The following is a 27734-nucleotide window of genomic DNA, read 5'->3' on the forward strand; positions in this document are numbered from 1 at the left end:
CACATTCAAGAAGTTTATTAACCCTTCAGGTGTTTCACAGGAATTTTTGGAATGTTTAAATAAAAATGAACATTTAACTTTTTTTCACACAAAATTTATTTCAGCTCCAATTTGTTTTATTTTACCAAGGGTAACAGGAGAAAATGGACCCCCAAAGTTGTTGTACAATTTGTCCTGAGTACGATGATACCCCATATGTGGGTGTAAACCATTGTTTAGGCGCATGGCAGAGCTTGGAAGGGAAGGAGCGCCATTTGACTTTTCAATGCAAAATTGACTGGAATTGAGATGGGACGCCATGTTGCGTTTGGAGAGCCCCTGATGTGCCTAAACATTGAAACTCCCTACAAGTGACACCATTTTGGAAAGTAGACCCCCTAAGGAACTTATCTAGATGTGTGGTGAGCACTTTGACCCACCAAGTGCTTCACAGAAGTTTATAATGCAGAGCCGTAAAAATAAAAAATTATATTTTTTCACAAAAATGATCTTTTCGCCCCCAATTTTTTATTTTCCCAAGGGTAAGAGAAGAAATTGGACCCCAAAAAATGTTGTGCAATTTGTCCTGAGTACGCTGATACCCCATATGTGGGTGTAAACCATTGTTTGGGCGCATGGCAGAGCTTGGAAGGGAAGGAGCGCCATTTGACTTTTCAATGCAAAATTGACTGGAATTGAGATGGGACGCCATGTTGCGTTTGGAGAGCCCCTGATGTGCCTAAACATTGAAACTCCCTACAAGTGACACCATTTTGGAAAGTAGACCCCCTAAGGAACTTATCTAGATGTGTGGTGAGCACTTTGACCCACCAAGTGCTTCACAGAAGTTTATAATGCAGAGCCGTAAAAATAAAAAATCATATTTTTTCACAAAAATGATCTTTTCGCCCCCAATTTTTTATTTTCCCAAGGGTAAGAGAAGAAATTGGACCCCAAAAAATGTTGTGCAATTTGTCCTGAGTACGCTGATACCCCATATGTGGGTGTAAACCATTGTTTGGGCGCATGGCAGAGCTTGGAAGGGAAGGAGCACCATTTGACTTTTCAATGCAAAATTGACTGGAATTGAGATGGGACGCCATGTTGCGTTTGGAGAGCCCCTGATGTGCCTAAACATTGAAACTCCCTACAAGTGACACCATTTTGGAAAGTAGACCCCCTAAGGAACTTATCTAGATGTGTGGTGAGCACTTTGACCCACCAAGTGCTTCACAGAAGTTTATAATGCAGAGCCGTAAAAATAAAAAATCATATTTTTTTCACAAAAATGATCTTTTTGCCCCCAATTTTTTATTTTCCCAAGGGTAAGAGAAGAAATTGGACCCCAAAAAATGTTGTGCAATTTGTCCTGAGTACGCTGATACCCCATATGTGGGTGTAAACCATTGTTTGGGCGCATGGCAGAGCTTGGAAGGGAAGGAGCGCCATTTGACTTTTCAATGCAAAATTGACTGGAATTGAGATGGGACGCCATGTTGCGTTTGGAGAGCCCCTGATGTGCCTAAACATTGAAACTCCCTACAAGTGACACCATTTTGGAAAGTAGACCCCCTAAGGAACTTATCTAGATGTGTTTTGAGAGCTTTGAACCCCCAAGTGTTTCACTACAGATTATAACGCAGAGCCGTGAAAATAATTTTTTTTTTTTTTCTCAAAAATTATTTTTTAGCCCCCAGCTTTGTATTTTTACAAGGGTAACAGAATAAATTGGACCCCAAAATTTGTTTTCCAATTTGTCCTGAGTACGCTGATACCCCATATGTGGGGGGGAACCACTGTTTGGGCGCATGACAGAGCTCGGAAGGGAAGGAGCGCCATTTGGAATGCAGACTTAAATGGATTGGTCAGCAGCCGTCACGTTGCATTTGCAGAGCCCCTGATGTACCCAAACAGTACAAACCCCCCACAAGTGACCCCATATTGGAAACTAGACCTCCCAAGGAACTTATCTAGATGTGTTTTGAGAACTTTGAACCCCCAAGTGTTTCACTAAAGTTTATAGCGCAAAGCCGTGAAAATAAAAATTCTTTTTTTTTTTTCACAAAAATGATTTTTTAGCCCCCAGTTTTGTATTTTCACAAGGGTAACAGGATAAATTAGACCCCAAAAGTTGTTGTCCAATTTGTCCTGAGTACGCTGATACCCCATATGTCGGGGGGAACCACTGTTTGGGCGCATGACAGAGCTCGGAAGGGAAGGAGCGCCATTTGGAATGCAGCCTTAAATGGATTGGTCTGCAGGCGTCACGTTGCATTTGCAGAGCCCCTGATGTACCCAAACAGTACAAACCCCCCACAAGTGACCCCATATTGGAAACTAGACCTCCCAAGGAACTTATCTAGATGTGTTGTGAGAACTTTGAACCCCCAAGTGTTTCACTACAGTTTATAATGCAGAGCCGTGAAAATAAAACATCTTTTTTTTCCCACAAAAATGATTTTTAGCCCCCCAAATTTTTATTTTCCTAAGGATAACAAGAGAACTTGGACCCCAGAAGTTGTTGTTCAATTTGTCCCGAGTACGCTGATAACACATATGTTGGGGTAAACCCCTTTTTGGGCGCACGGGAGAGCTCGGAAGGGAAGGAGCACTGTTTTACTTTTTCAACGCAGAATTGGCTGGAATTGAGATTGGACGCCATGTCGCGCTTGGAGAGCCCCTGATGTGCCTGGACAGTGGAAACCCCCCAATTCTACCTGAAACCCTAACCCAAACACACCCCTAACCCTAATCCCAACGGTAACCCTAACCACACCCCTAGCCCTGACACACCCATAATTCTAATCCCAACCCTAATCCAAACGTAAATGTAATCCAAACCCTAACCCTAACTTTAGCCCCAACCCTAACTTTACCTCCAACCCTAGCCCTAACCCTAACCCTAACCCTAAACGTGACTGAAATACGTGGCACTGAAATACGTGGCACTGAAATACGTGGCACTGAAATACGTGGCACTGAAATACGTGATACGTGGCACTTAAATACGTGGCACTGAAACACGTGGCACTGAAATACGTGGCACTGAAATACGTGGCACTGAAATACGTGGCACTGAAATACGTGGCACTGAAATACGTGGCACTGAAATACGTGGCACTGAAATAAGTGGCACTGAAATATGTGATATGTGGCACTTAAATACGTGGCACTGAAACACGTGGCACTGAAATACGTGGCACTGAAATACGTGGCACTGAAATACGTGGCACTGAAATACGTGGCACTGAAATACGTGGCACTGAAATAAGTGGCACTGAAATATGTGATATGTGGCACTTAAATACGTGGCACTGAAATACGTGGCACTGAAATACGTGGCACTGAAATACGTGGCACTGAAATACGTGGCACTGAAATACGTGATACGTGGCACTTAAATACGTGGCACTGAAACACGTGGCACTGAAATACGTGGCACTGAAATACGTGGCACTGAAATACGTGGCACTGAAATACGTGGCACTGAAATATGTGATACGTGGCACTTAAATACGTGGCACTGAAACACGTGGCACTGAAATACGTGATACGTGGCACTGAAATACGTGGCACTGAAATACGTGGCACTGAAATACGTGCAACTGAAATACGTGGTACTAAAATATGTGGCACTGAAATACGTGATACGTGGCACTGAAATACGTGGCACTGAAACACGTGGCACTGAAATACGTGATACGTGGCACTGAAATACATGGCACTGAAATACGTGGCACTGAAATACGTGGCACTGAAATACGTGGCACTGAAATACGTGGCACTATGACTGTCAGAAAATGTTCATTAAACGGTTAGGGGTGAGGTTAGGGGTAGAGTTAGGGTTAGGGTTTGGATCCCTTTATCACCTTGATGGTGGTGGGTGGCTTTTCAGTGTGTTTTCTGTTTTTTTCGATAAAAATGCATGCGTTTTTAACGCAAACAAACGCATGTGCTTAAAAACGCAAGAAAATACTGCAGGTTGTATTTCTGAAAATGAACGCATGCAGAAAAAAACCGCATGCGTTTGAAAACGCGACCAAACGCGTACAAAAAAACCGCATGCGTTTTCAATGTTAAATATAGGGAAAAAACGCATGCGTTTTTTTGTGCAAAAAACGCTGCAGACAAAAACGGAAGTGTGAAACCAGCGACGCTTTTTATAGCAAAAAAGTTTTTGCGTCTCCACATTTTGAGACCTATAATTTTTCCACATTTGCTCCACAGAGTCATGTGAGGTCTTGTTTTTTGCGGGACGAGTTGACGTTTTTATTGGTAACATTTTCGGACACGTGACCATTTTTGATCGCTTTTTATTCCGATTTTTGTGAGGCAGAATGACCAAAAACCTGCTATTCATGAATTTCTTTTGGGAGAGGCGTTTATACCGTTCCGGGTTTGGTAAAATTGATAAAGCAGTTTTATTCGTCGGGTCAGTACGATTACAGCGATATCTCATTTATATCATTTTTTTTATGTTTTGGCGCTTTTATACGATAAAAACTATTTTATAGAAAAAATAATTATTTTGGTATCGCTTTATTCTCAGGACTATAACTTTTTTATTTTTTTGCTGATGATGCTGTATGGCGGCTTGTTTTTTGCGGGACAAGATGACGTTTTCAGCGGTACCATGGATATTTATATCAGTCTTTTTGATCGCGTGTTATTCCACTTTTTGTTCGGCGGTATGGTAATAAAGCGTTGTTTTTTGCCTCGTTTTTTTTTTTTTTTTCTTACGGTGTTTACTGAAGGGGTTAACTAGTGTGGCAGTTTTATAGGTTGGGTCGTTACGGACGTGGCGATACTAAATATGTGTACTTTTATTGTTTTTTTTTTTTTATTTAGATAAAGAAATGTATTTATGGGAATAATATTTTTTTTTTTTTTCATTATTTTGGAATATTTTTTTTTATTTTTTTTTACACATTTGGAAATTTTTTTTTTTACTTTTTTACTTTGCCCCAGGGGGGGACAATACAGATCGGTGATCTGTCAGTTTGCATAGCACTCTGACAGATCACCGATCTGATTGAAGTGCAGGCTGCTTCACAGTGCCTGCTCTGAGCAGGCGTCTGTGAAGCCACCTCCCTCCCTGCAGGACCCGGATCCGCGGCCATCTTGGATCCGGGTCTGGAGCAGGCAGGGAGGGAGGTAAGACCCTCGCAGCAACGCGATCACATCGCGTTGCTGCGGGGGGCTCAGGGAAGCCCGCAGGGAGCCCTCTCCCTGCGCGATGCTTCCCTGCATCGCCGGAACATCGCGATCATGTTTGATCGCGGTGTGCCGGGGGTTAATGTGCCGGGGGCGGTCCGTGACCGCTCCTGGCACATAGTGCCGGATGTCAGCTGCGATATGCAGCCGACACCCGGCCGCGATCGGCCGCGCTCCCCCCGTGAGCGCGGCCGATCGGCTATGACGTACTATCCCGTCGGCGGTCATACGGGCCCACCCCACCTCGACGGGATAGTACGTCAAATGTCGGGAAGGGGTTAAAATTGTAAAAAAGTGACAATGGAGCCAACAAACTCTTGACCACATCCCTAAATAGAACCGACACCCAGCCCTAAATTTATACAAACCACATACCAGACCCAATAAGCTAAAATAGACATCAGACCCCAAAAACGATACAGACCACATACTAGACCAAATAGACACCGACCCTAAAAATGATTTGGACCCTAGACCAGACCCGAAAAGTATGGCAATTCAAATCTGAAACTTGAAATGCAAAACTAAGGCCGATTCCAAAATAGTCCCTTGAATTGACACTACAGAACTGACCTCTAACTTAATACAGATCTCAGACCACAATGTACAATAAATATCCAGAACTTACAACAGATACACAACACATTTTGTGGATCATACTCCCAAACTTAATTCAAAGCCAAGACCATATTCCATAATTTATTTAGCCCTCAGACAAAAACCTTAATAAAATAAAGACCTCAAATGTAATACCAGAAGCCCTCCTTGAATATTATAGACTCTAGACTGGACGCCAAAATAAATGCAGTGCCCCTGAATGAAATCAAAGCTGGGTCTTGACTAGAAAACAAGTACAAGCCCACAACTAGACCCCGATATTAAGACATTAGGTAAGATCAGAGCAAAACAAAATTCACATCGTAGACCAGAACACAGCATTTATTTACTGTTCCTTTCTTCTGGAGCACCAACATACAACATATACTGAATCAACAGAGGAGCTATAATTGGTGGTAGTGTTATCTGTTGGATTTTAATCCAACCAGATAATAGTCTACTTAAAAAAGTAATAATAGTGAAAAGAAAATCTTTATGGTATCTGGGGTACACCAAATCTCTTACTTTCGATCATCATATTAAATTCTGGAGAAATGCCCTGTTCATCTTTAATGGAAAAAATGTTGCCATTAGTATTCTGGAGGGAAAGAGCAATTAATGGTCTGCCAATATTAAGTTTTTTTTATTTAATATACCAAGAATTACTCAGAGGCTCTAAATTTATTTCTTGTAATTGGATTCTAGGAAGTATCGAAATAGCACGTGCAGAACTAAGTCATGCTGGAACATACACTTGCAAGGCGGTTAATGAGGTTGGCGCTGCACAAATTTCAATAAATCTTCATGTTGAAGGTTAGTAGTTAAATTACAGTCATTAACAAATCATTATCACTAAAAAACATGTCTTTAATAAAAATAGAAGTGCTGGAATGCATGACATCTATGTATGCATACATGTAGTAAATCCTTTATATGGTGTTATCTGCATTATTTTATATTACAAGTATCTGTAAAAGTAACTCAAGGAATTATCTATTTCTCCTTTCTGGTAATTTCCAAATTAGAGGTTCCCATCATTCAAAGTCAAGCTGATTATATGGAAGGAATTATAAACCATTCTGTCATGCTTTCATGTGAAGCTTTCGGAACACCTTCACCGACATTGACATGGCAGAAAGAAGGGGTCTCAATCAAAACAGGTACTATGTTTTTAATATCTTTATATTAGATCATACAGTATATGATATACAATTAGAATAGTATTTAAAATTATTTTATAACTTGTCACTATTTTATAGTTTAATTACATTTTTTTAATTTGTTTTGTAGGAAGCAATTACTCTATTCTTCCTAATGGAGGCTTAAAAATTGTTAAAGCAAGACAAGAAGATGCTGGAACTTACAATTGTATTGCTCAAAACCCAGCGGGTACAGCACTTCGAAGGATTAAACTCACAATTTATGGTAAATTATTTTAAGAGATGTAGTTGAAGGGGTTCTCTTGGACTTTGATATTAATGGATTACCCTTAGATCATGCCATTAGTATCAAGTGAGTGGCTGGTTTAACTCCCAGCACCCAAAAAAGATAAGCCTGGTACAGCAGCTCTCTGCAGCTCAGTCCTATACATTTGAGTAGGACTCAGCTGTATCACCAGACACAGAACTGTGGCTGCTAAATAATGAAGAGAACAACGGACATTAGAGATCTGCAGCCCCTACTGTTAGGTAATAAGTAGGGATTCCCAGAATTGGACCCCCACTTGGCCAGTTTGATACTAAGTCCCAGAAAACCACCTTTAAACTTCTGGGCTTGAATGCAGCTGTGTCGGATAGGTCATAAGATGTAAATTTGTAATCTGCAGACTAGCTACAGATAGAGAGCACAGCTGCTTCAAAAGGGTTAATTTTAAGGAGGAAAACATAGCTGTTTCTAAACCATTAATCTGCTAAAATGAAGACACAACTTATTATAAACAGTTAATTTGAATCTCTTACTTAGAAAACTCTGTCCTTGCCAGGGAAACATTGATTGTGGTTGGAGTAGAGTTGTTGTAGTAGTGTTCTGTGGTTTGCTGCAGTGCATGTATGTTTATCTCCTGGTCCCTACTCCCATTTAGTTTATTCCTCCCTGTCATTATCCTCCTCCGTATTGTTGGTTAGTGCTTTTGTATGATAGAGGTTTTCTATTATCCCTGATTTGCCTTTGTATCTTGTTTTCCTTACATTTCTGTACCATGCCTCATGGGGTGGGTGAGGGGACAGATCAGGGTTTAACAGGAGCATAGTAAGGTCAGAGACTCAGGCGTCTCTACCTTCAAGAATACCACTGGGACAGGGATAGTTAGGATCTCAGATCCAGGGACAATTTGAGGCCACCCTTCCTTACTGGAGACCATCACAGTGTGACAATTATATAGCACTTCCAGAAAGAATGGAAACATTTTTCTGAATTCAATAACTCATCCATTTACTATTTTGTGGTCTGTAGTACATTTCAGTGTTATATAAGATTCCACACAAATGGTGGAAACATTTTTTTTGTAATAAAATACTCATCCACATACTACTACATGGTCTGTGGTACATTTTGCTGTTATGGAACAGTCCAAAGAAAGCCTTGAAACATTTTTCTGTATTAAATTACTCATCCAAATACTATTGTGTGGTCTGTGGTACATTTCCGATTTATATAAAAGTCCAAAAAAGTATTGAAAAATGTATTTTTCTATATTCAATTAATCATCCATGTACAATTACGTGGTCTGTGGTACATTTCAGTGTTATATAACACTTCCAAAAAATGTTGCAACATTTTTCTTTATTCAGTTACTCATCCACATACTATTACGTGGTGTGTGGTATATTTTGGTTTTATAAACATTCCAAAAAAGCCTTGAACATTTTTTATGGATTCAATTACTCATCCATAGAATATTACTGTCACGGGGGTACTGGGTAGACTACAGCTGATTACCCGGGCCCCTGCAATATCCCTCAAACTAGGGAAACCCTGTCTGTCCCTCTCCCAGAGTTTACACTGAAGGTGTGCATGTCTGGGCCACCAGGCCTGACCCTGAGTCCTGTTTCAGTACTAAGCTGAAACCTCCACCCGCCACCCAGTGATAAGACCTCTCACCAACCCCTACAGAAAGCACAGACAGGGAAAACTAAAAAACACACCACACCGCAGACACACAGGAAAACACTATAATGTGCACAGGGCAAAACAATACAAATATAGGAAGGAGAAATATAACGAAGGATAATACACCACCAGATACGATATTTCCTCTCCTAGACCACCACTCCAGACCGAGATCACCAGGCACAAGACACAAGCTATAATCTGCGACTCCCAAAGCCCAGCAAAACTATTTAAAGGCAATGGGCGTGACTAAGCCTCCAACCCGAGTACCAGCCAGATTAACCCCGGACAATCTGGATCAATCTAGCCGGCGCCACTGAGTATATAGTGGACGAATGAGGAATTACCGCTGTCTGTCGGACACCCTAGTGTGAACAGCGTCCGACATGACAGTACCCCGCCTTCTACGAGGGACCCCAGGGCCTTCACGACTTATAGGACCCGGCTTGTCCGGATGGCGGCGGTGAAACATACTGACCAGCCAGTCTGCATGTATATCCGAGGCTGGTACCCAAGACCTCTCCTCCAGCCCATAACCACGCCAGTGTACCAGGTACTGTAACGTGCGGCGCACCACTCAAGAGTCAACCACCTTGGAGACTTCAAACTCTAAACTGCCATCCACCAAGACTGGAGGAGGCATCGGCGCCGCGTCCACAGAACCCACCACCTTTTTTAATAACGATCTGTGGAACACGTTGTGAATCTTATATACCGTAGGAAGCTCCAATCGGTAGGCAACCGGGTTAATGATGGCGGCGACCCTGAACGGACCAATAAACCTAGGACCCAATTTAAGGGATGGTATTTTGAGTCTTATGTTTTTTGTGGATAACCACACCCAGTCACCCACACTCAGGTCCGGACCTGGCACACGTCTACTGTCAGCCACACGTTTGTACCTTGCACCAACGCTCAACAGGCGCTGTTTCACTTTCCTCCAGAGGGAAGACAGTTGTGCTCCTAACAGGTCCTCCTCCGGGATGCCGGAAGAGCCCCCCTGACTCAAAGTACAAAATTGAGGATGGTGCCCATAAACACAAAAGAACGGAGACTCCCCAGAAGATTCCTGGCGGTGATTATTTATGGCAAACTCAGCCAAAGGAAGGAAAGTCGACCACTGCTCCTGGTTGTCAGAAACAAAACAGCGTAAGTACTGCTCCAAATTTTGGTTCACACGCTTGGTCTGACCATTTGACTGAGGATGAAATGCCGAAGAATGCGACAACTTGATCCCCAGCCGTGAGCAAAATGCTTTCCAAAATTTTGCCACAAACTGAGTACCCCTATCAGACACGATGTCAGACGGGACCCCGTGAAGTCTGACCACCTCCTGCACAAATACCTGAGCCAGAGTCTTAGCGTTAGGCAATGAAGGCAAAGACACAAAGTGCGACATTTTTGAGAACCGATCAACAATCACCAAGATGACCGTGTTCCCAGCTGAGGAGGGCAAGTCCGTGATAAAATCCATGGAGGTCTCCGTCCATGGCCTACTGGGTACCTCGAGAGGAAGTAGTGTGCCAGCAGGACGGGAGCGGGGCGTCTTAGCCCTAGCGCATGTGGTGCATGCTGACACATATGAGACCACATCCTGTCGGATTTTGGGCCATCAAAACCGACGCGACACCAACTCCAAAGTACCCCTAACCCCTGGGTGACCAGCCAGGACAGCATCATGATGCTCTGCCAATATCTTTAGGTGAAGATGGAGCGGTACAAACGATTTGTTAATGGGAAGTTCTGGTGGTACTTCCTCCTGAGCCTCGGCAATCTCAGCCTCAACCTCTGTCGTGAGAGCCGAGACCACTACACCTTTTTGGAGGATGGGTACCGGTTCTTCCCGAGGTTCTCCCCCCAGAAAACACCTGGACAAAGCATTCGCCTTAGTGTTCTTAGACCCAGGTCGGTAAGTAACAAAAAAGTTGAACCACGTGAAAAACAATGCCCAGCGAGCCTGCCTGGGGGACAGACGCTTGGTTGACTCCAAATAAAGCAAATTCTTATGGTCGGTAATAACAGTAACCTGGTGAACCGACCCCTCCAAAAAGTGTCGCCATTCCTCAAAAGCCAACTTGATAACCAACAACTCCCTGTTGCCGATATCGTAGTTACGTTTGGCGGGCGACAGTTTCTTGGAGAAATAGGCACATGGACGCAACTCGCTCAAGGATGAGCCTTGAGACAGCACCGCCCCCACTCCAACCTCAGACGCATCAACTTCCATGGTAAATGGTTTCGATACATCCGGTTGCACCAGAATGGGAGCTGAAGCAAAACTGTTCTTCAGAAACTCGAATGCGCGCACAGCAGGCTCAGACCAGGAGGAGAAATCGGTACCTTTTTTGTCATGTCAGTGAGCGGTTTAGCAATGGTAGAAAAGTTTTTTATAAACTTTCTATAATAGTTAGAAAACCCAAGGAACCGCTGGAGCGCTTTTAGGTTATCAGGCCGTTCCCAACGCAGCACCGCTTGCACCTTAGCGGCGTCCATTTTAAACCCAGAAGCAGACACAATATAACCCAAGAAAGGCAACTCCTGAACCAAAAATACAGATTTCTCCAATTTAGCATAGAGCTTATTCTCTCTGAGTAGCTGTAACACCTGCCTAACATGCTCTAAATGAGTATCACGGTCGCATGAATAGATGAGAATGTCAACAAGGTACACAATAACGAATTTTCCCAGGACATGAGAGAACACATCGTTTATGAAATGTTGAAATAGAGCAGGCGCGTTTGTCAAACCAAATGGCATCACCAGATTTTCAAAATGACCCTCAGGAGTATTAAAAGCCGTTTTCCACTCATCCCCTTGACGGACTCTTATGAGGTTGTACGCCCCCCTGAGGTCAAGTTTAGAGAACCACCTAGCACCAGCCACCTGATTGAACAGATCGGGTATCAGCGGCATAGGGTATGGGTCACGAACCGTAATCTGGTTTAACTCCCTGAAATCCAGACACGGGCGTAAATCGCCATCTTTCTTCTTAACGAAGAAGAACCCTGCTGCCACAGGCGAGGACGAAGGCCTGATGTGCCCTTTGCTCAGACTCTCAGCGATGTAGTCTTTTAAGGCTTGCCTCTCAGGACCAGAGATGTTAAACATCCTAGCTTTCGGCAATTTGGCCCCTTGTTTTAACCTAATAGTGCGCAGTCATAGGGACGATGTGGTGGCAATTCTGAACAACCCTTCTCAGAAAACTCATCTGTGAAATCCAGCAGAGACTCAGGAATACTAGGAGTTACAGCGAACACACACGTGGCCAGGCAATTCTCCTGGCAGAATCCGCTCCACTGGATGATGTCCTGGGTTTTCCAGTCAATCACCGGGTTGTGCATAGCCAACCATGGAAAACCCAGAACCATTTGTGCAGGCAGATTACTGAGCACCCTACATGTAACTTACTCCGAATGTAGGACCCCAATGTGGAGTTTAACCTCAGCCACAAACTCAGTAATCTCCCCCTGTGGGAGAGGAGCGGCATTGATGGTGACCACCCGGATAGGATGAGGCAGTTTTTCGATCCTGAAACCGGCTGTGCGCGCAAACTCCTCATCAATAAGATAAGTGCCAGAACCACTATCCACAAACACAGTGATTGGCAGCTCTCTGCCAGCAACCATAACTTTGGCAGGGAGCATGCATTGAGAAACCACAATGGAGGATATGCATAAGTTCAGATTGGCCTCCTCCACACCCTCTGAGCTTAGTAGTTTTTCCACTGTTGCGCTTTTCTTAGATAGCAGAGGACAAGTATTAACATAATGACCAGTTTTACCACAGCAAAAACAGGCTCTCTGCTTCCTGAGCAAAGGGGCATGATGTTTCACATGTGACACCCCTGCGATTTGCATAGGCTCCGTGGGCTCATCTGCAGCAACCTCACGTGTACCTACGCTCTCTCTCCCATAGGCGGCGTCTCTTGCACCCCCTGATGCAGACGGCGATCAATGGGGATAACAAGACTCATAGCAGATTCTAGAGAAGCAGGAGTCTTGTACATCAAAGGGGTTTTTTTAACCCTTCCTGAAACCCCATGAACAAACTGACTCTGCAGTGCGGGATCATTCCACTGTGTTTCTACGACCCAGCGGCGAAATTCAGAACAGTAATCCTCCAGCATACGCTCCCCCTGGCGGATAGCGCGAATTTTAGATTCTGCTAGACCCATTCTGTCAGGATCCTCATAAATGAGTCCAAGAGCAGAAAAAAAACTCTCCACTAAGTTATATGCAGCAGAATCAGATGGTAAAGAAAACGCCCATGCTTGAGGATCCCCGTTCAGTAATGACAACACCAGGCCCACACGCTGAGCCTCAAAACCTGAGGAGATCGGGCGCATATGAAAATATACTTTACAAGATTCACGAAAAGTAACAAATTTACTGCGTTCCCCAGCAAACCTTTCAGGTAAAGGAAACTTTGGCTCAGCAACTCTGCCTGCAGATTCAGCTTGCACATTAGATACTACTAGACCCTGTTGCTGAACTGCCCCCTTCAGCTCAGTGACCTGCAGGGACAGCGCCTCCAACTGGCGGGTTATGGAAGTGATGGGATCTGTTATGACCCCAATGGCGAGGGTCTCAGAGGAACGTGGAAGTCTGCAGAATACAAAAATCCAGCTCATAGGGCAGTGGTAACTGGGTTGACCATATATCTACTCCTAACGCCAACACTAGAAGTAGCCGGGGATCATTCCTACGTTGATTCTAGATGACACGCGCCAGCCGGAGAATCTAGCTACCCCTAGTAGAGGAAAACAAAGATCTTTCTTGCCTCCAGAGAAGGGGACCCCAAAGCTGGATAGAAGCCCCCCACAAATAATGACGGTGAGGTAAGAGGAAATGACAAACACAGAAATGAACCAGGTTTAGCACAGAGAGGCCCGCTTACTGATAGCAGAATAAAGAAAGGAAACTTATATGGTCAACAAAAACCCTATCAAAATCCACACTGGAAATTCAAGAACCCCCGAACCGTCTAACGGTCCGGGGGGAGAACACCAGCCCCCCTAGAGCTTCCAGCAAAGGTCAGGATATAGATTTGGAACAAGCTGGACAAAAATACAAAACCAAAACAAATAGCAAAAAGCAAAAGGCAGACTTAGCTGATATAACTGGAACCAGGATCAGTAGACAAGAGCACAGCAGACTAGCTCTGATAACTACGTTGCCAGGCATTGAACTGAAGGTCCAGGGAGCTTATATAGCAACACCCCTAACTAACGACCCAGGTGCGGATAAAAGGAATGACAGAAAAACCAGAGTCAAAAAACTAGTAACCACTAGAGGGAGCAAAAAGCAAATTCACAACAGTACCCCCCCCTTAGTGAGGGGTCACCGAACCCTCACCACGACCACCAGGGCGATCAGGATGAGCGGCATGAAAGGCACGAACTAAATCGGCCGCATGAACATCAGAGGCGACCACCCAGGAATTATCCTCCTGACCATAGCCCTTCCACTTGACCAGGTACTGAAGCCTCCGCCTGGAGAGGCGAGAATCCAAGATCTTCTCCACCACGTACTCCAACTCGCCCTCAACCAACACCGGAGCAGGAGGCTCAGCAGAAGGAACTACAGGCACAATGTACCGCCGCAACAAGGACCTATGAAATACATTGTGAATAGCAAACGACACAGGAAGATCCAGACGAAAAGATACAGGATTAAGGATTTCCAATATCTTGTAAGGCCCAATAAAACGAGGTTTAAATTTGGGAGAGGAGACCTTCATAGGAACAAAGCGGGAAGAAAGCCATACCAAATCCCCAACGCGTAGTCGGGGACCCACACCGCGGCGGCGGTTGGCAAAGCGCTGAGCCTTCTCCTGTGACAACTTCAAGTTGTCCACCACATGATTCCAGATCTGCTGCAACCTATCCACCACAGAATCCACCCCAGGACAGTCAGAAGGCTCCACATGACCCGAAGAAAAGCGAGGATGGAAACCAGAGTTGCAGAAAAAAGGCGAAACCAAGGTGGCGGAACTAGCCCGATTATTAAGGGCAAACTCAGCCAACGGCAAGAATGTAACCCAATCGTCCTGATCAGCAGAGACAAAACACCTCAAATAAGCCTCCAAAGTCTGATTGGTTCGCTCCGTCTGTCCATTAGTCTGAGGATGGAAAGCAGACGAAAACGACAAATCAATGCCCATCCTACTACAAAAGGATCGCCAGAACCTGGAAACGAACTGGGATCCTCTGTCTGACACAATATTCTCAGGGATGCCGTGCAAACGAACCACGTTCTGGAAAAACACAGGAACCAGATCGGAAGAGGAAGGCAGCTTAGGCAAAGGAACCAAATGGACCATCTTGGAGAAGCGATCACATATCACCCAGATAACGGACATGCCCTGAGATAGCGGAAGATCAGAAATGAAATCCATGGAGATATGTGTCCAAGGTCTCTTCGGGACAGGCAAGGGCAAGAGCAAACCGCTGGCACGAGAACAGCAAGGCTTAGCTCGAGCACAAGTCCCACAGGACTGCACAAATGACCGCACATCCCTTGACAAGGAAGGCCACCAAAAGGACCTGGCCACCAGATCTCTGGTGCCAAAAATTCCCGGGTGACCTGCCAACACCGAGGAATGAACCTCGGAAATGACTCTGCTGGTCCACTTATCCGGGACAAACAGTCTGTCAGGTGGACAAGACTCAGGCCTATCAGCCTGAAATCTCTGCAACACACGTCGCAGATCCGGAGAAATAGCTGACAAGATAACTCCATCTTTAAGAATACCAACAGGATCAGCGACTCCAGGAGCATCAGGCACAAAGCTCCTAGAAAGAGCATCGGCCTTCACATTCTTTGAACCTGGTAAATACGAGACAACAAAATCAAAGCGGGAGAAAATGAACCCCAAAAAGGGAACCTTCTGTACACCAAAGAGACACTTTGAGCCCTTGACAAACAAAGAATTTTCATGCAAAATTTTAAAGACCAACCTGACCTGCTCCACATGCGAATCCCAATTATCAGAAAAAAACAAAATATCATCCAGATAAACAATCAAAAATTTATCCAGATACTTCCGGAAAATGTCATGCATAAAGGACTGAAAAACTGAAGGCGCATTGGAGAGCCCAAAAGGCATCACCAAGTACTCAAAATGACCTTCGGGCGTATTGAATGCGGTTTTCCATTCATCACCTTGCTTAATGCGCACAAGGTTGTACGCACCACGAAGGTCTATCTTGGTGAACCACTTGGCACCCTTAATCCGCGCAAACAAGTCAGACAACAGCGGTAAAGGATACTGAAATTTGACAGTGATCTTATTTAAAAGCCGATAATCAATACAAGGTCTCAAAGATCCGTCCTTTTTTGCCACAAAAAAGAATCCCGCACCAAGAGGGGAAGAAGACGGACGAATATGTCCTTTTTCCAGAGACTCCTTGATATATGAACGCATAGCGGTATGTTCAGGTACCGACAGATTAAACAGTCTTCCCTTAGGAAATTTACTGCCTGGGATCAAATCTATAGCACAGTCACAGTCCCTATGAGGAGGCAGTGCACTGGACTCAGACTCACTGAAGACATCCTGATAATCAGACAAATACTCCGGAACTTCCGAAGGCGTAGAAGAAGCAATAGACACAGGCAGGGAATCCTCATGAATACCACGACAGCCCCAACTTGAGACTGACATAGCCTTCCAGTCCAGGACTGGATTATGGGTCTGTAACCATGGCAGCCCTAAAACGACCAAATCATGCATTTTATGTAAAACCAGGAAACGTATCACCTCGCGGTGTTCAGGAGTCATGCACATGGTAACCTGAGTCCAATACTGCGGTTTATTTGCTGCCAATGGTGTAGCATCAATACCCCTAAGAGGAATAGGATTTTCTAATGGTTCAAGAGTAAATCCACAGCGCTTAGCAAATGAGAGATCCATGAGACTCAGGGCAGCACCTGAATCTACAAACGCCATGACAGGATAAGATGACAGTGAGCAAATCAAAGTTACAGACAGAATAAATTTAGGTTGCAAATTACCAACGGTGACAGGACTAACAACCTTAGCTATACGTTTAGAGCATGCTGAGATAACATGTGTAGAATCACCACAGTAGTAGCACAAGCCATTCCGGCGTCTATGAATTTTCCGCTCATTTCTAGTCAGGATTCTATCACATTGCATTAAATCAGGTGTCTGTTCAGACAACACCATGAGGGAATTTGCGGTTTTTCTATCACATTGCACCGAATTAGGTGTCTGTTCAGACAACACCATGAGGGAATTTGCGGTTTTGCGCTCCCGCAACCGCCGGTCAATTTGAATAGCCAGTGCCATAGTATCATTCAGACCTGTGGGAATTGGAAAACCCACCATAACATTCTTAATGGATTCAGAAAGGCCATTTCTAAAATTAGCGGCCAGTGCACACTCGTTCCAATGTGTCAGCACGGACCATTTCCGAAATTTTTGGCAATACACTTCAGCCTCGTCCTGCCCCTGAGCCATAGACAGCAAGGCCTTTTCTGCCTGAATCTCAAGATTGGGTTCCTCATAAAGTAAACCGAGCGCCAGAAAAAACGCATCAAGATCAGCCAATGCCGGATCTCCTGGCGCCAGCGAAAAAGCCCAATCCTGAGGGTCGCCCCGTAAGAACGAAATAACAATTTTTACTTGCTGAGCGGAATCTCCTGATGAACAGGGTCTCAGGGACAAAAACAATTTACAATTATTCACGAAATTCCTAAACTTAAACCTGTCTCCGGAAAACAGTTCAGGAATCGGTATTTTAGGTTCTGACCTAGGATTTCTGATAACATAGTCTTGTATGCCCTGCACACGAGTAGCCAGCTGGTCCACACTTGTAATCAAGGTCTGGACATTCATGTCTGCAGCAAGCATAGCCACTCTGAGGTAAAGGGGAAGGAGAAAAAAAAAAAAAAAAAAAAACTCAGAATCTTCTTTCTTATAATCCCTCTTCTGCAATGCATTAAACATTTAATACAGGCCTGGCAAACTGTTATGACCCCAATGGCGAGGGTCTCAGAGGAACGTGGAAGTCTGCAGAATACAAAAATCCAGCTCATAGGGCAGTGGTAACTGGGTTGACCATATATCTACTCCTAACGCCAACACTAGAAGTAGCCGGGGATCATTCCTACGTTGATTCTAGATGACACGCGCCAGCCGGAGAATCTAGCTACCCCTAGTAGAGGAAAACAAAGATCTTTCTTGCCTCCAGAGAAGGGGACCCCAAAGCTGGATAGAAGCCCCCCACAAATAATGACAGTGAGGTAAGAGGAAATGACAAACACAGAAATGAACCAGGTTTAGCACAGAGAGGCCCGCTTACTGATAGCAGAATAAAGAAAGGAAACTTATATGGTCAACAAAAACCCTATCAAAATCCACACTGGAAATTCAAGAACCCCCGAACCGTCTAACGGTCCGGGGGGAGAACACCAGCCCCCCTAGAGCTTCCAGCAAAGGTCAGGATATAGATTTGGAACAAGCTGGACAAAAATACAAAACCAAAACAAATAGCAAAAAGCAAAAGGCAGACTTAGCTGATATAACTGGAACCAGGATCAGTAGACAAGAGCACAGCAGACTAGCTCTGATAACTACGTTGCCAGGCATTGAACTGAAGGTCCAGGGAGCTTATATAGCAACACCCCTAACTAACGACCCAGGTGCGGATAAAAGGAATGACAGAAAAACCAGAGTCAAAAAACTAGTAACCACTAGAGGGAGCAAAAAGCAAATTCACAACAGGGATCCATGGAATACAAAAAATATGGCCGATTATAATGTCACGGGGGTACTGGGTAGACTACAGCTGATTACCCGGGCCCCTGCAATATCCTTCAAACTAGGGAAACCCCATCTGTCCCTCTCCCAGAGTTTACACTGAAGGTGAGCATGTCTGGGCCGCCAGGCCTGACCCTGAGTCCTGTTTCAGTACTAAGCTGAAACCTCCACCCGCCACCCAGTAATAAGACCTCTCACCAACCCCTACAGAAAGCACAGACAGGTAAAACTAAAAAACGCACCACACCGCAGACACACAGGAAAACACTATAATGTGCACAGGGCAAAACAATACAAATATAGGAAGGAGAAATATAACGAAGGATAATACACCACCAGATACGATATTTCCTCTCCTAGACCACCACTCCAGACCGAGATCACCAGGCACAAGACACAAGCTGTAATCGGCGACGCCCGACGCCCAAAGCTCAGCAAAACTATTTAAAGGCAATGGGCATGACTAAGCCTCCAACCCGAGTACCAGCCAGATTAACCCCAGACAATCTGGATCAATCTAGCTGGCGCCACTGAGCATATAGTGGACGAATGAGGAATTACCGCTGTCTGTCGGACGCCCTAGTGTGAACAGCGTCCGACATGACAATTACATGATTTATGGTACATAACATTGGTATTAAAGTCCCAAAAACCACTTTGACTGCTGCAAGTGACCAATTTTTTTAAAATAGGCATAAACTTGGTTTCAAGAGACCTAGCAATTAGAAAATGTGCAATATGTGCAGTAAGAGACCGGGAAATGGAAGTGCTGATGATGGTGCATGCAGAAGCCGAGAACGTGGGCCAGGTGCAACGATGTCTGTTGCTGGAGCAAAATAAACATTCCCATACATGACACACAGATTCCTGTTCCACTTTGCAGGAAGGCACAGTACACCCCTTCTGAAGCCAGAGGAGTATGAACATGTATTCTGTTGGATAGCAGATAATGTTTCCAGCATGCTAGGCAGCACCCCCGAGTTTTTCACACGGTCCAGTCTCACCAGCCTGCTGCCTGGATCACTTAGTCATCATCACCCTTGTCCTCTTTCCTCCCACCTTGTTGAGTGCCAGGAGACCAGTGATGCCACACTAGGACACTCCAAGGAGCTCTTTATAACATCACTTCTTGATTGTGTCCTCTCACCCTACATGTTCCAATAGGGACAGGACTACATGCTGTTTAGTGATGCACAAAACTTACAGCAGCCATAAGCACACAAAAATTATTGTGGGGAATGGCAAATTTTGTCTAAGGAGGAAGATGATGATGAGACACAGTTGCCAATATGTCAGGTTGTTGTGAAGTCATGAAGTCAGGAGGACCAGGGTGCGGTGGTGGAAGACAAGGTGATGGATGATGAAATCACTGACCCAACCTGGGATGCTGGCATGCAAAGCGAGGCCAACAGCGCTGAGGGGGAGTTATCATCAGCACCGAAACAGGCAGAGAGAGGCAGTGGGGTGACCAGAGGGAGAAGGTGGGCATCTGTTCTGTAAACCACCAACACTCCTGAATTTTTCCGTCAAAGAGTTAGGTGTTCCCCAGTCAGCGACTTTTTTAAAGAGACCAAAAAGATAGTAATTTTCAAACTGTGCAATACCAAGATCAGCATGGGCCTGACTACTAAGAGCCTAACGACCATCAGCATGATCGGGCACATGTCATCTAAGCAAACGACTCGGTGGGGTGAATGCCTGAGTCCATGATTGGTGCCAGCTCTGCCACCTGGTGACCCACTACCTCTTCCCTTGTGCTAGGTGCTTCCAAGTCCCCAGTCCATGACACTGGCACTGATGCCTCCTGCCCTGCACCTGTCATTGCACATTCTGACTTATCATCATCATCAAACGTTTCCAAATCCTTATGCCAACACATCGTTCAGCTGTCCATACCCCAGGCATTGGAGTGAAATATAAAGTTTCCAGCCACCCACCCACAGGCCCAAAGACTAAATGGACACATTTCCAGGCTGCTTGCCATTTAGAGTTGTTAGCATGGAGGATTTCCGCTGACTCATGGCAGCAGATGTCCCTCGGTACTCGGTCCCTAGCTGCCACTTTTTCTCCCGGTGTGGTTCCCCACCTTGTACCAGTACATGTCCAAGAACATCACCTGTGCCCTTACCAACATATGGACAAGCGCTTGTGGCCAGGGATGCTACATTTCCCTGATGGCACACTAGGTGAACATTGTGTATGCTGGCGTTGAGTCCCGCCCTGGCATGGTACATGTGCTCCCGATGCCGGGAATTGCTGGCCCTACTTTTATCAAGGTTTCCTCCACCTCATACATCAGTTCCGGCACCCTTTTTGCTCCTACCTAACCTCCATCTCTGATGTGTTATCTCAGAGCACATTGTCCACATCAGCTAGAAACTGGAAGCTCTGCAGCACTGCCTCAGTGAAGCAACGACAGGCTCTGCTTGAAGCTAATTTGTCAAAGAGACAAACTGCACACAGCGGTAGAGTTACTTGAAGGAATAACAGACCAGACAGATCTATGGCTTTTTCAGCTGAACCTCCAACCAGGAATGGTCTATGTGATAATGGGCATAACCTGGTGCCAGCTGAGAAGCTTGGCAAGCTCACATAAGTACACGTGCTCAACTCGGTAGTTCAGCGGTTTCTGAAAACATAACCAGATTTGCCAGAGCTTGTGGTCAAGGCCAGCGTCCATTTCTGCAAATCAGCTACACCTGCTGACTTTCTGGCAGTGATGCAGCAGCACATGCAAGTGCCAGCTCACCGACTGATGTGCGACGTGCCCACACTGGAATTCCACACTACACATGCTAGCAAGACTTTGTGAGCAGCAGTCTCCAACATGCCCATAAGTATTCGGGTCTGCCTCCAAACATGACAACTGAAGAGTGGGCACGGATGTCTGACATTTGTGCAGTTCTCCAAGAACATGTTGAGCAGTGATGATGCCACAGTCAATGCAATGATCCCTCGTCTGTGCCTGCTTAAAGAGTCGCTGCGCACAATGAAACATGAAGGTATGCATGCGGACCAATTGTAGATGGAGGAAGACATTAGACAAGGGGATACTTCCCAGCCCAGCCTCATCTCATATGCTCAGGTTGGGTTGGGTATCAATGAAGAGGTGGAAGCTGAGGAAGAGAAGGAGGAACAGGAGCTGTTGGTTAGCGCAACAGAGCCTAATACTCACACAAGCTTTGTCCCATCTCTCCTACATGGATGGGCTGTGAATGGGAATGAGGATGAAGAGAGAGAGGAAGAAGAGGAGGAGGACGAGATGGAGAGTCATCATCATGGTGCAGACAGGGAAGTGTTGGCTCTAGGGAGCTTGGCACATATGGCTGACTTTATGCACTGTTGCCTTTCCTGTGACCCTTGCATTACATTCATCTTGGCCAAAAAAGAGTACTGGTTATTCACCCTGCTAGACCCATGCTACAAGGAGAACTTTTGCATCTCTTCTTCCTAAAATGGTGCTATACCAGAAGGCCATTGTAGAAAATATGCTGAAAAAATTTTCATTAAACAATTATAGCGGCAGAGGGCCAGTTTCATGACACCCTCCCAGTGCCGGGTCCTGATGACTTGGTATTTTAGACAAGGCATGAAACGTTTTTAAAGATGGTCAAGTAATACCTCTCCGACACAATTATTGAAAGGAATAGCAGACCAAACAGACCTGTGTCTCTGACCACTGAACCTACGACCAGGCATGGTCGTCTGTGATGATGGGTCTAACTTGGTGGCAGGTGTGGAGTTTGTCAAGATGACACAAGTACCATGATTGGTCCACGTGCTCAATCTGGTAGTCCAGCGGTTTCTGAAAACTTACTTATACTTTCCAATGCGTCTGGTCAAGGTACACTGCATCAGCACGCATTTCTGCAAGTCATTTACAGCTGCCGCTGCTCTGCCAGTGCTGCAGCCGCACATGCAAGTGTCAGCTCACCGACTGGTGTGCAACCATCTGCTGGAACTCTAGTCACTGCTGACAATTAAACATGAAGCTTTGCATGTGGACCAGGTGGAGATGGAGGAAGACATGAGACAGGAAGAAAGTACCAAACCTTATCTCTTCTGCCAGCGTGGATTGGGTAACAATGAGGACATGGAGGTTGAGGAAAAGGAGTAAGAACTGGAACTGGCTGATAGTGGAACAAAGGCTAGTACCCACACAAACTTTATCCCATCACTCCTATGTGGATGGGCTGAGGAGGGTAATGAGGAGGAAGAGATGAAGGAGGAGATGGAGAGTAGTCATGATGGTGGAGACAGGGAAGTGTTGGCTGTAGGGACCTTGGCACATATGGCAGACATTATGTACCATTGCATTTCCTGCGACTCACTCTCAATTCATCTTGGCCAAAAAGAGAGTACTGGTTGTTCAGCCTGCTAGACCCATGCTATAAGGACAACCTTGCATCTCTCCTTCCTGAGGCGGAAAGGTCTACTAAAATGGTGCAACCGCAAAAGACCATTCTGGAAAATATACTAGAAGCATTCACATCAGATAATGCTAACAGCAGAGGGCAAGCGTCATTGTCCAACTAAGGAGAAAAGGCAAGGGAGACACACACCAGGTACAGCAGAGTCAGGGGTACACTGTCAAAGGCCTGGTCCAATTTCAAGACACCCTCCCAGCATCGAGGCATCGAGGCCCCAATGACCTGGTATTTTTGACAAGGAGGGAAAAGTTTTTAAAAAGGTAAAGCAATACCTGGCTGACAAAACCATCATACTGCCTAATTCCTTTGTGGCCTTCAGCTACTGGGTCTCAAAGCTGGACACCTGGTATGAGCTGTCCCTTTATGCCTTGCAGGTGTTGTGCTGCCCTGACACTTGCATCTTGTCTGAGCAGGTATTTTTAAGTGTTACCAGGGGGATCATAACAGACTGCCACTTTCACCTGTCAACAGAGAATGCGGATAGGCTCACTCTTATGAAAATGAACAATACTTGGATTAGCTCCAACTTTTCCACACCACAAGATGACAGCAGGACATAAAGTGTTTTTATTCTTCAATATATGAATAAGGTCCCCCAGTTGTTGACTTCACTGGTCTATGGATGACCCTGCTTGAAATCTTTGGCAGGCTTTGCACTTAGTGCATAGCCTTTATGAGTCTGAGTGCCACTACATGACATTTTGAACAAAATGTGTATGAGGCTCTCCTCAGGGAGTATCTGAGTCTCCCTTGCTTCCTTCATAAACTACACTGAAATTTCCATTTTTTAATAACATTTTCAATTTTGGTTTGCTTAAATTATTATTTTTTAATCCTTTTTACATTTTGCCTTATATGCAATACATTATACAGGAAAGACTGTTTCTTAACATTTTTTTTTCCTATAAACTTCAATTTTTCATCGATTTTGAATGTTTTATTGTTAGTCCTTAAAGTGTGAGTTCATTGTTCTGAAAAGCGATGGGGAGTCAGGGATGCTTCTGGGGGTCTTCCCAATGCTGTTCTCCTTCCTTTAAGCACTTTTCTCCATCGATTTCAACATTTTCTCTGCCCCCATAGACCACCTTGTAGGGCTACCTGAAAAATTCTTGGATTTCTCATTGACTCCCAATATACTGTATTTTGCGGATTATAAGACGCACCGGATTATAAGACACACCCCAAATTTTGAGGTGAAAAATAGGAAAGGAAAAAAAAACTGTTTTTAATAAAATGGTGGTGCTTTTTATAATCCATGCATCTTATTGCTTACCGGGGGTGGTGGCTGGGGTGAAGCGGGGTCCCACGGTCGCTGCTAAAGGAGGCAAGAGTGGAGTGTTGCTGCAGGCCGCAGGTTGGGATGAGGGGGGGTTCGGATGTGCGCCTCTGAAAATGTTCGGTAGTGCGGGGGCTCTGCCGACATTTTGTGAAAGGAAAATGAGAATATAGAGAGGCTCTATGGAAGTTAATTGTCTCCTTGCTTGAGTAAAAAATGCTAATGCATATAAGGTTTTTGTCCGTGGCTTCGCTTACAGTCTAATGTCTATGGGGGCAGGGAACTTTTCTAAATGGCAGCCTTAAAGCACAAGTAATATAACATTTACCTCTTTCATATAGGAGTTTACTTTATTTAGCATTTCAGGTGTCCCCTCCTAGTAATCCTAGTATTGATTCCATGTCATATTCTAGAGCCGCCAGCAATAAAGCCACATCAGAAGGAGTACACCGTCTCTGTGGATGAGTCTGTCACAATGCTCTGTGAGGCCTATGGAAATCCAACACCTGAGATCAGTTGGGATAAAGATGGAGCACCCCTTTCTGGACAGAGAATAATCAGCAATGGGGCTTTGCAAATAGCATTTGTTCAGCCAGAGGATGCCGGCCAATACACATGTGTAGCGGGAAACATAGCAGGATCTGTCAGCTTTAACATGACCCTATTTGTTCTGAGTAAGTATGAAAACAAAAAATAACATCTTATTGTGAAGAGTGTGTTACCGGTTGTAGAAAACGAAGAAGCATTGTGGCTAAAAATGAAAACCTTCTCTCACATTGTGTTTGTGTATTCTAAGAGCAGCAGCCACCTGTTATTGGCTTGAAACTGTCTGGTCCATAAAATGAGCCAGACTAGTTCTTGCTGAGATTTTTTCACACGTGCCACAGATCTATGTGAAAATTTGCTCTTGTGCACTGGCACACTAGATATTTTTGGATCCACTGAGCACACGAACAACACAGTAACTGATTGTATGCATGTCTAAACAAGCCCTTATGCTCAGAACTGTGCGGGACAATGAAGGGACTTCAGTAGACTAGACTCATGTATTAAAGGGGTACTCTGTGCTAAAATACAAACATCACTGTAAGTATTTATCAAGTGGAAAGAGCAGGCTGACACATACTCATCTGCATTGAGTCCTCTGGGTCAGCGCAGGCTGCTCCATAGTCTTCTTCAGAACAATGTTGTCAATGCTTTTCCATTCCAGCACCATTGAGGCCTGTGATTGGCTGCATCGGTCAGGTGACTAGAACGGCTCGGCATCAGGTGTTTCTCTGTGGCACTGCTCTGAATAACTCATTATTCCATTAACAATTACTTTTTTCAGTTTCGTCCCCCAATATATGACAAGATTAGTGTAATGATCTCCTTTTCATTTCCATACATTTTTTTTCATTTTCAGTCCCACCCAAGATAATAAAAAATATCAAAGACTATGTTGTGAGGAATAGTTTTCAAGTGACCATTCCTTGTATAACATATGGAATTCCGACACCAAAAATATCCTGGAAAAAGAATAATGCACCAATAGTAGAAGCAACTGGAAAATATCAGATGCTGACATCTGGGGAACTCATTGTGCACAATGCTGAGGTAATTGTAATGTTTGCAAATGTAAACATAAAGCAGTTGTGTGTCACCTGGTGAGGAGGGTCCTCAATGCTTTCATTCTGGAAGAGCAGGTGGTATACAACACAGACCCTGGTGGACCACTAAAGAGATGACACAGAACAGGAGGCTCACAGAAACGATAAAGCAGAGTGTGGAGGTGTAGAAAAGTTGAGTCAGTAACAGGACTTTTGTAATTGTAATAGAGCAACAGCTAAGTTGAGACCATCAAGAGGCATGTGGTAGTAATGTAACAGAGCTGGGTATGCCCAAAGGATCAAAGTAGAAGAGCTGAGTCCACCAGTATGAACACTGAGGTTGTTTGAAAAAGCTAAGTGTGACCAGAGACAAACTGTGGCAGAATAACAGAGCTGAGTATGTCTGGCGGCTCACTGTGACTGAATAGCAGAGCTGATTACGGTATGTTTGGTAGCTCACGGACTCAATAGCTGAGAAGAAAATGTCTGGAGCCACAGAATGAGCTGTGTACAGTAGCTGTAGTGGCAGATGCCTGAATTCTCAGGCGGTGTCTTGGGTAAATGGTTTTGGTGAGTGATATTACAGGAGCTCTACTGCATCCCGGTGTGCAGAAGCGCAAAGAGAGCCAACAGGAGCATTGCAGATTACAGACTGCTCACCGCTAGATTGAGAACAGGTGAGTAACAGACATCAGGCTGCTACTGTGCAACTGTCACCATTTTCCAATCATCACAATGTAAAAATCCAACACTGAAATCTTCCTTTTATGAAGATCACCGTGCTGGATTTCTCTGTTTTGATATGTGATCAGGCCCCTCAGTCTCTAGCCTGTCAAGCCACATTGCCTGTGTGCACCTGGAGATAGTGGAGAGAAACCCACGCTGTCAATAGTAAAATATGCAGTGGAAAAACTATGAAGGTATAAATTCAGTTCTTTATCAAAAACACACCTTGCTTCTTCATCAGGACAAACCACAGAAGTAAAAATGCAGTAAAAGCCATGTTTTCTGAGCACTACTCAGCAGCTGGTCTCAGTTGTGCAATCTAAATACCTTCTGCAAGTTTACACAACAACTCATGATAATCACTATAATTATGTTTGTTTTAGTTTGAACAGTAATAGTAGAAGAGGTTTTAGTTTGGGTAACCATATTAGAAGTGACATGGGATTGATGGACTAAAAAGCTGCTTTATAGGTTAATAACATCAAAGTTGATCTGTCACCAGATGATGACTGTGTTATTCAGCCATCATCTGTTTCTAACAGAAGCGAGTAGATCTTAGCTCCGTCTGCTGCTGTTCACCTGTTAAATGTCGTCAATAGCAATATTTACAGAGTGCTGCCTGGGGACAAACCATTTCATGTACCCATCTGTCTCCTTGCAGCATGATTGAGGGGTGCCAATTGGTTGCTATGGCAGATGGCAGCTTGTGGTCTGCTGTAGAAGTGGTAATGCTAGTGGCAATAGAAGTACAGGTCGTAATGTTAGTGGTAATAGTGGTCGAGGTGATAATCTTAGTGATAAAAGTAGTAGAGGTGTTAATGTTAGTATACTCCCTGACAGAAGTTATGTCGCTTAACCATGTTATGCAAATAAAAGCTTATAACCTGATGTTAAATTCATCCATTGGTTGTATAAATTATTCTTTTGAAAGCTGAAACCCTCCAAAATGTGGTTTAGGTTAAGAAAATAAATTGGCATCAATGCAGAAATATTGATCAGGTAATGAACACAGAATGGTCAGATTTTGGC

At 44.6% G+C, this 27734-nt stretch overlaps 1 protein-coding gene across 1 annotated transcript in view; it reads left to right on the forward strand.

The window, feature by feature from the left end:
* The window catches only part of HMCN1 (hemicentin 1), a 768245-nt gene that overhangs the window by 513483 nt on the left and 227028 nt on the right, over positions 1-27734 (forward strand). Inside the window, exons 78-82 of the mRNA XM_077275842.1 lie at positions 6496-6603; positions 6816-6950; positions 7081-7215; positions 24804-25064; positions 25796-25986. Coding sequence (XP_077131957.1) covers positions 6496-6603; positions 6816-6950; positions 7081-7215; positions 24804-25064; positions 25796-25986 — 830 coding nt within the window. The remainder of the gene's footprint in view (positions 1-6495; positions 6604-6815; positions 6951-7080; positions 7216-24803; positions 25065-25795; positions 25987-27734) is intronic.

The sequence above is a fragment of the Ranitomeya variabilis genome, chromosome 8 (genome assembly GCF_051348905.1).
Source record: "Ranitomeya variabilis isolate aRanVar5 chromosome 8, aRanVar5.hap1, whole genome shotgun sequence".
Lineage (NCBI taxonomy): Eukaryota > Metazoa > Chordata > Amphibia > Anura > Dendrobatidae > Ranitomeya > Ranitomeya variabilis.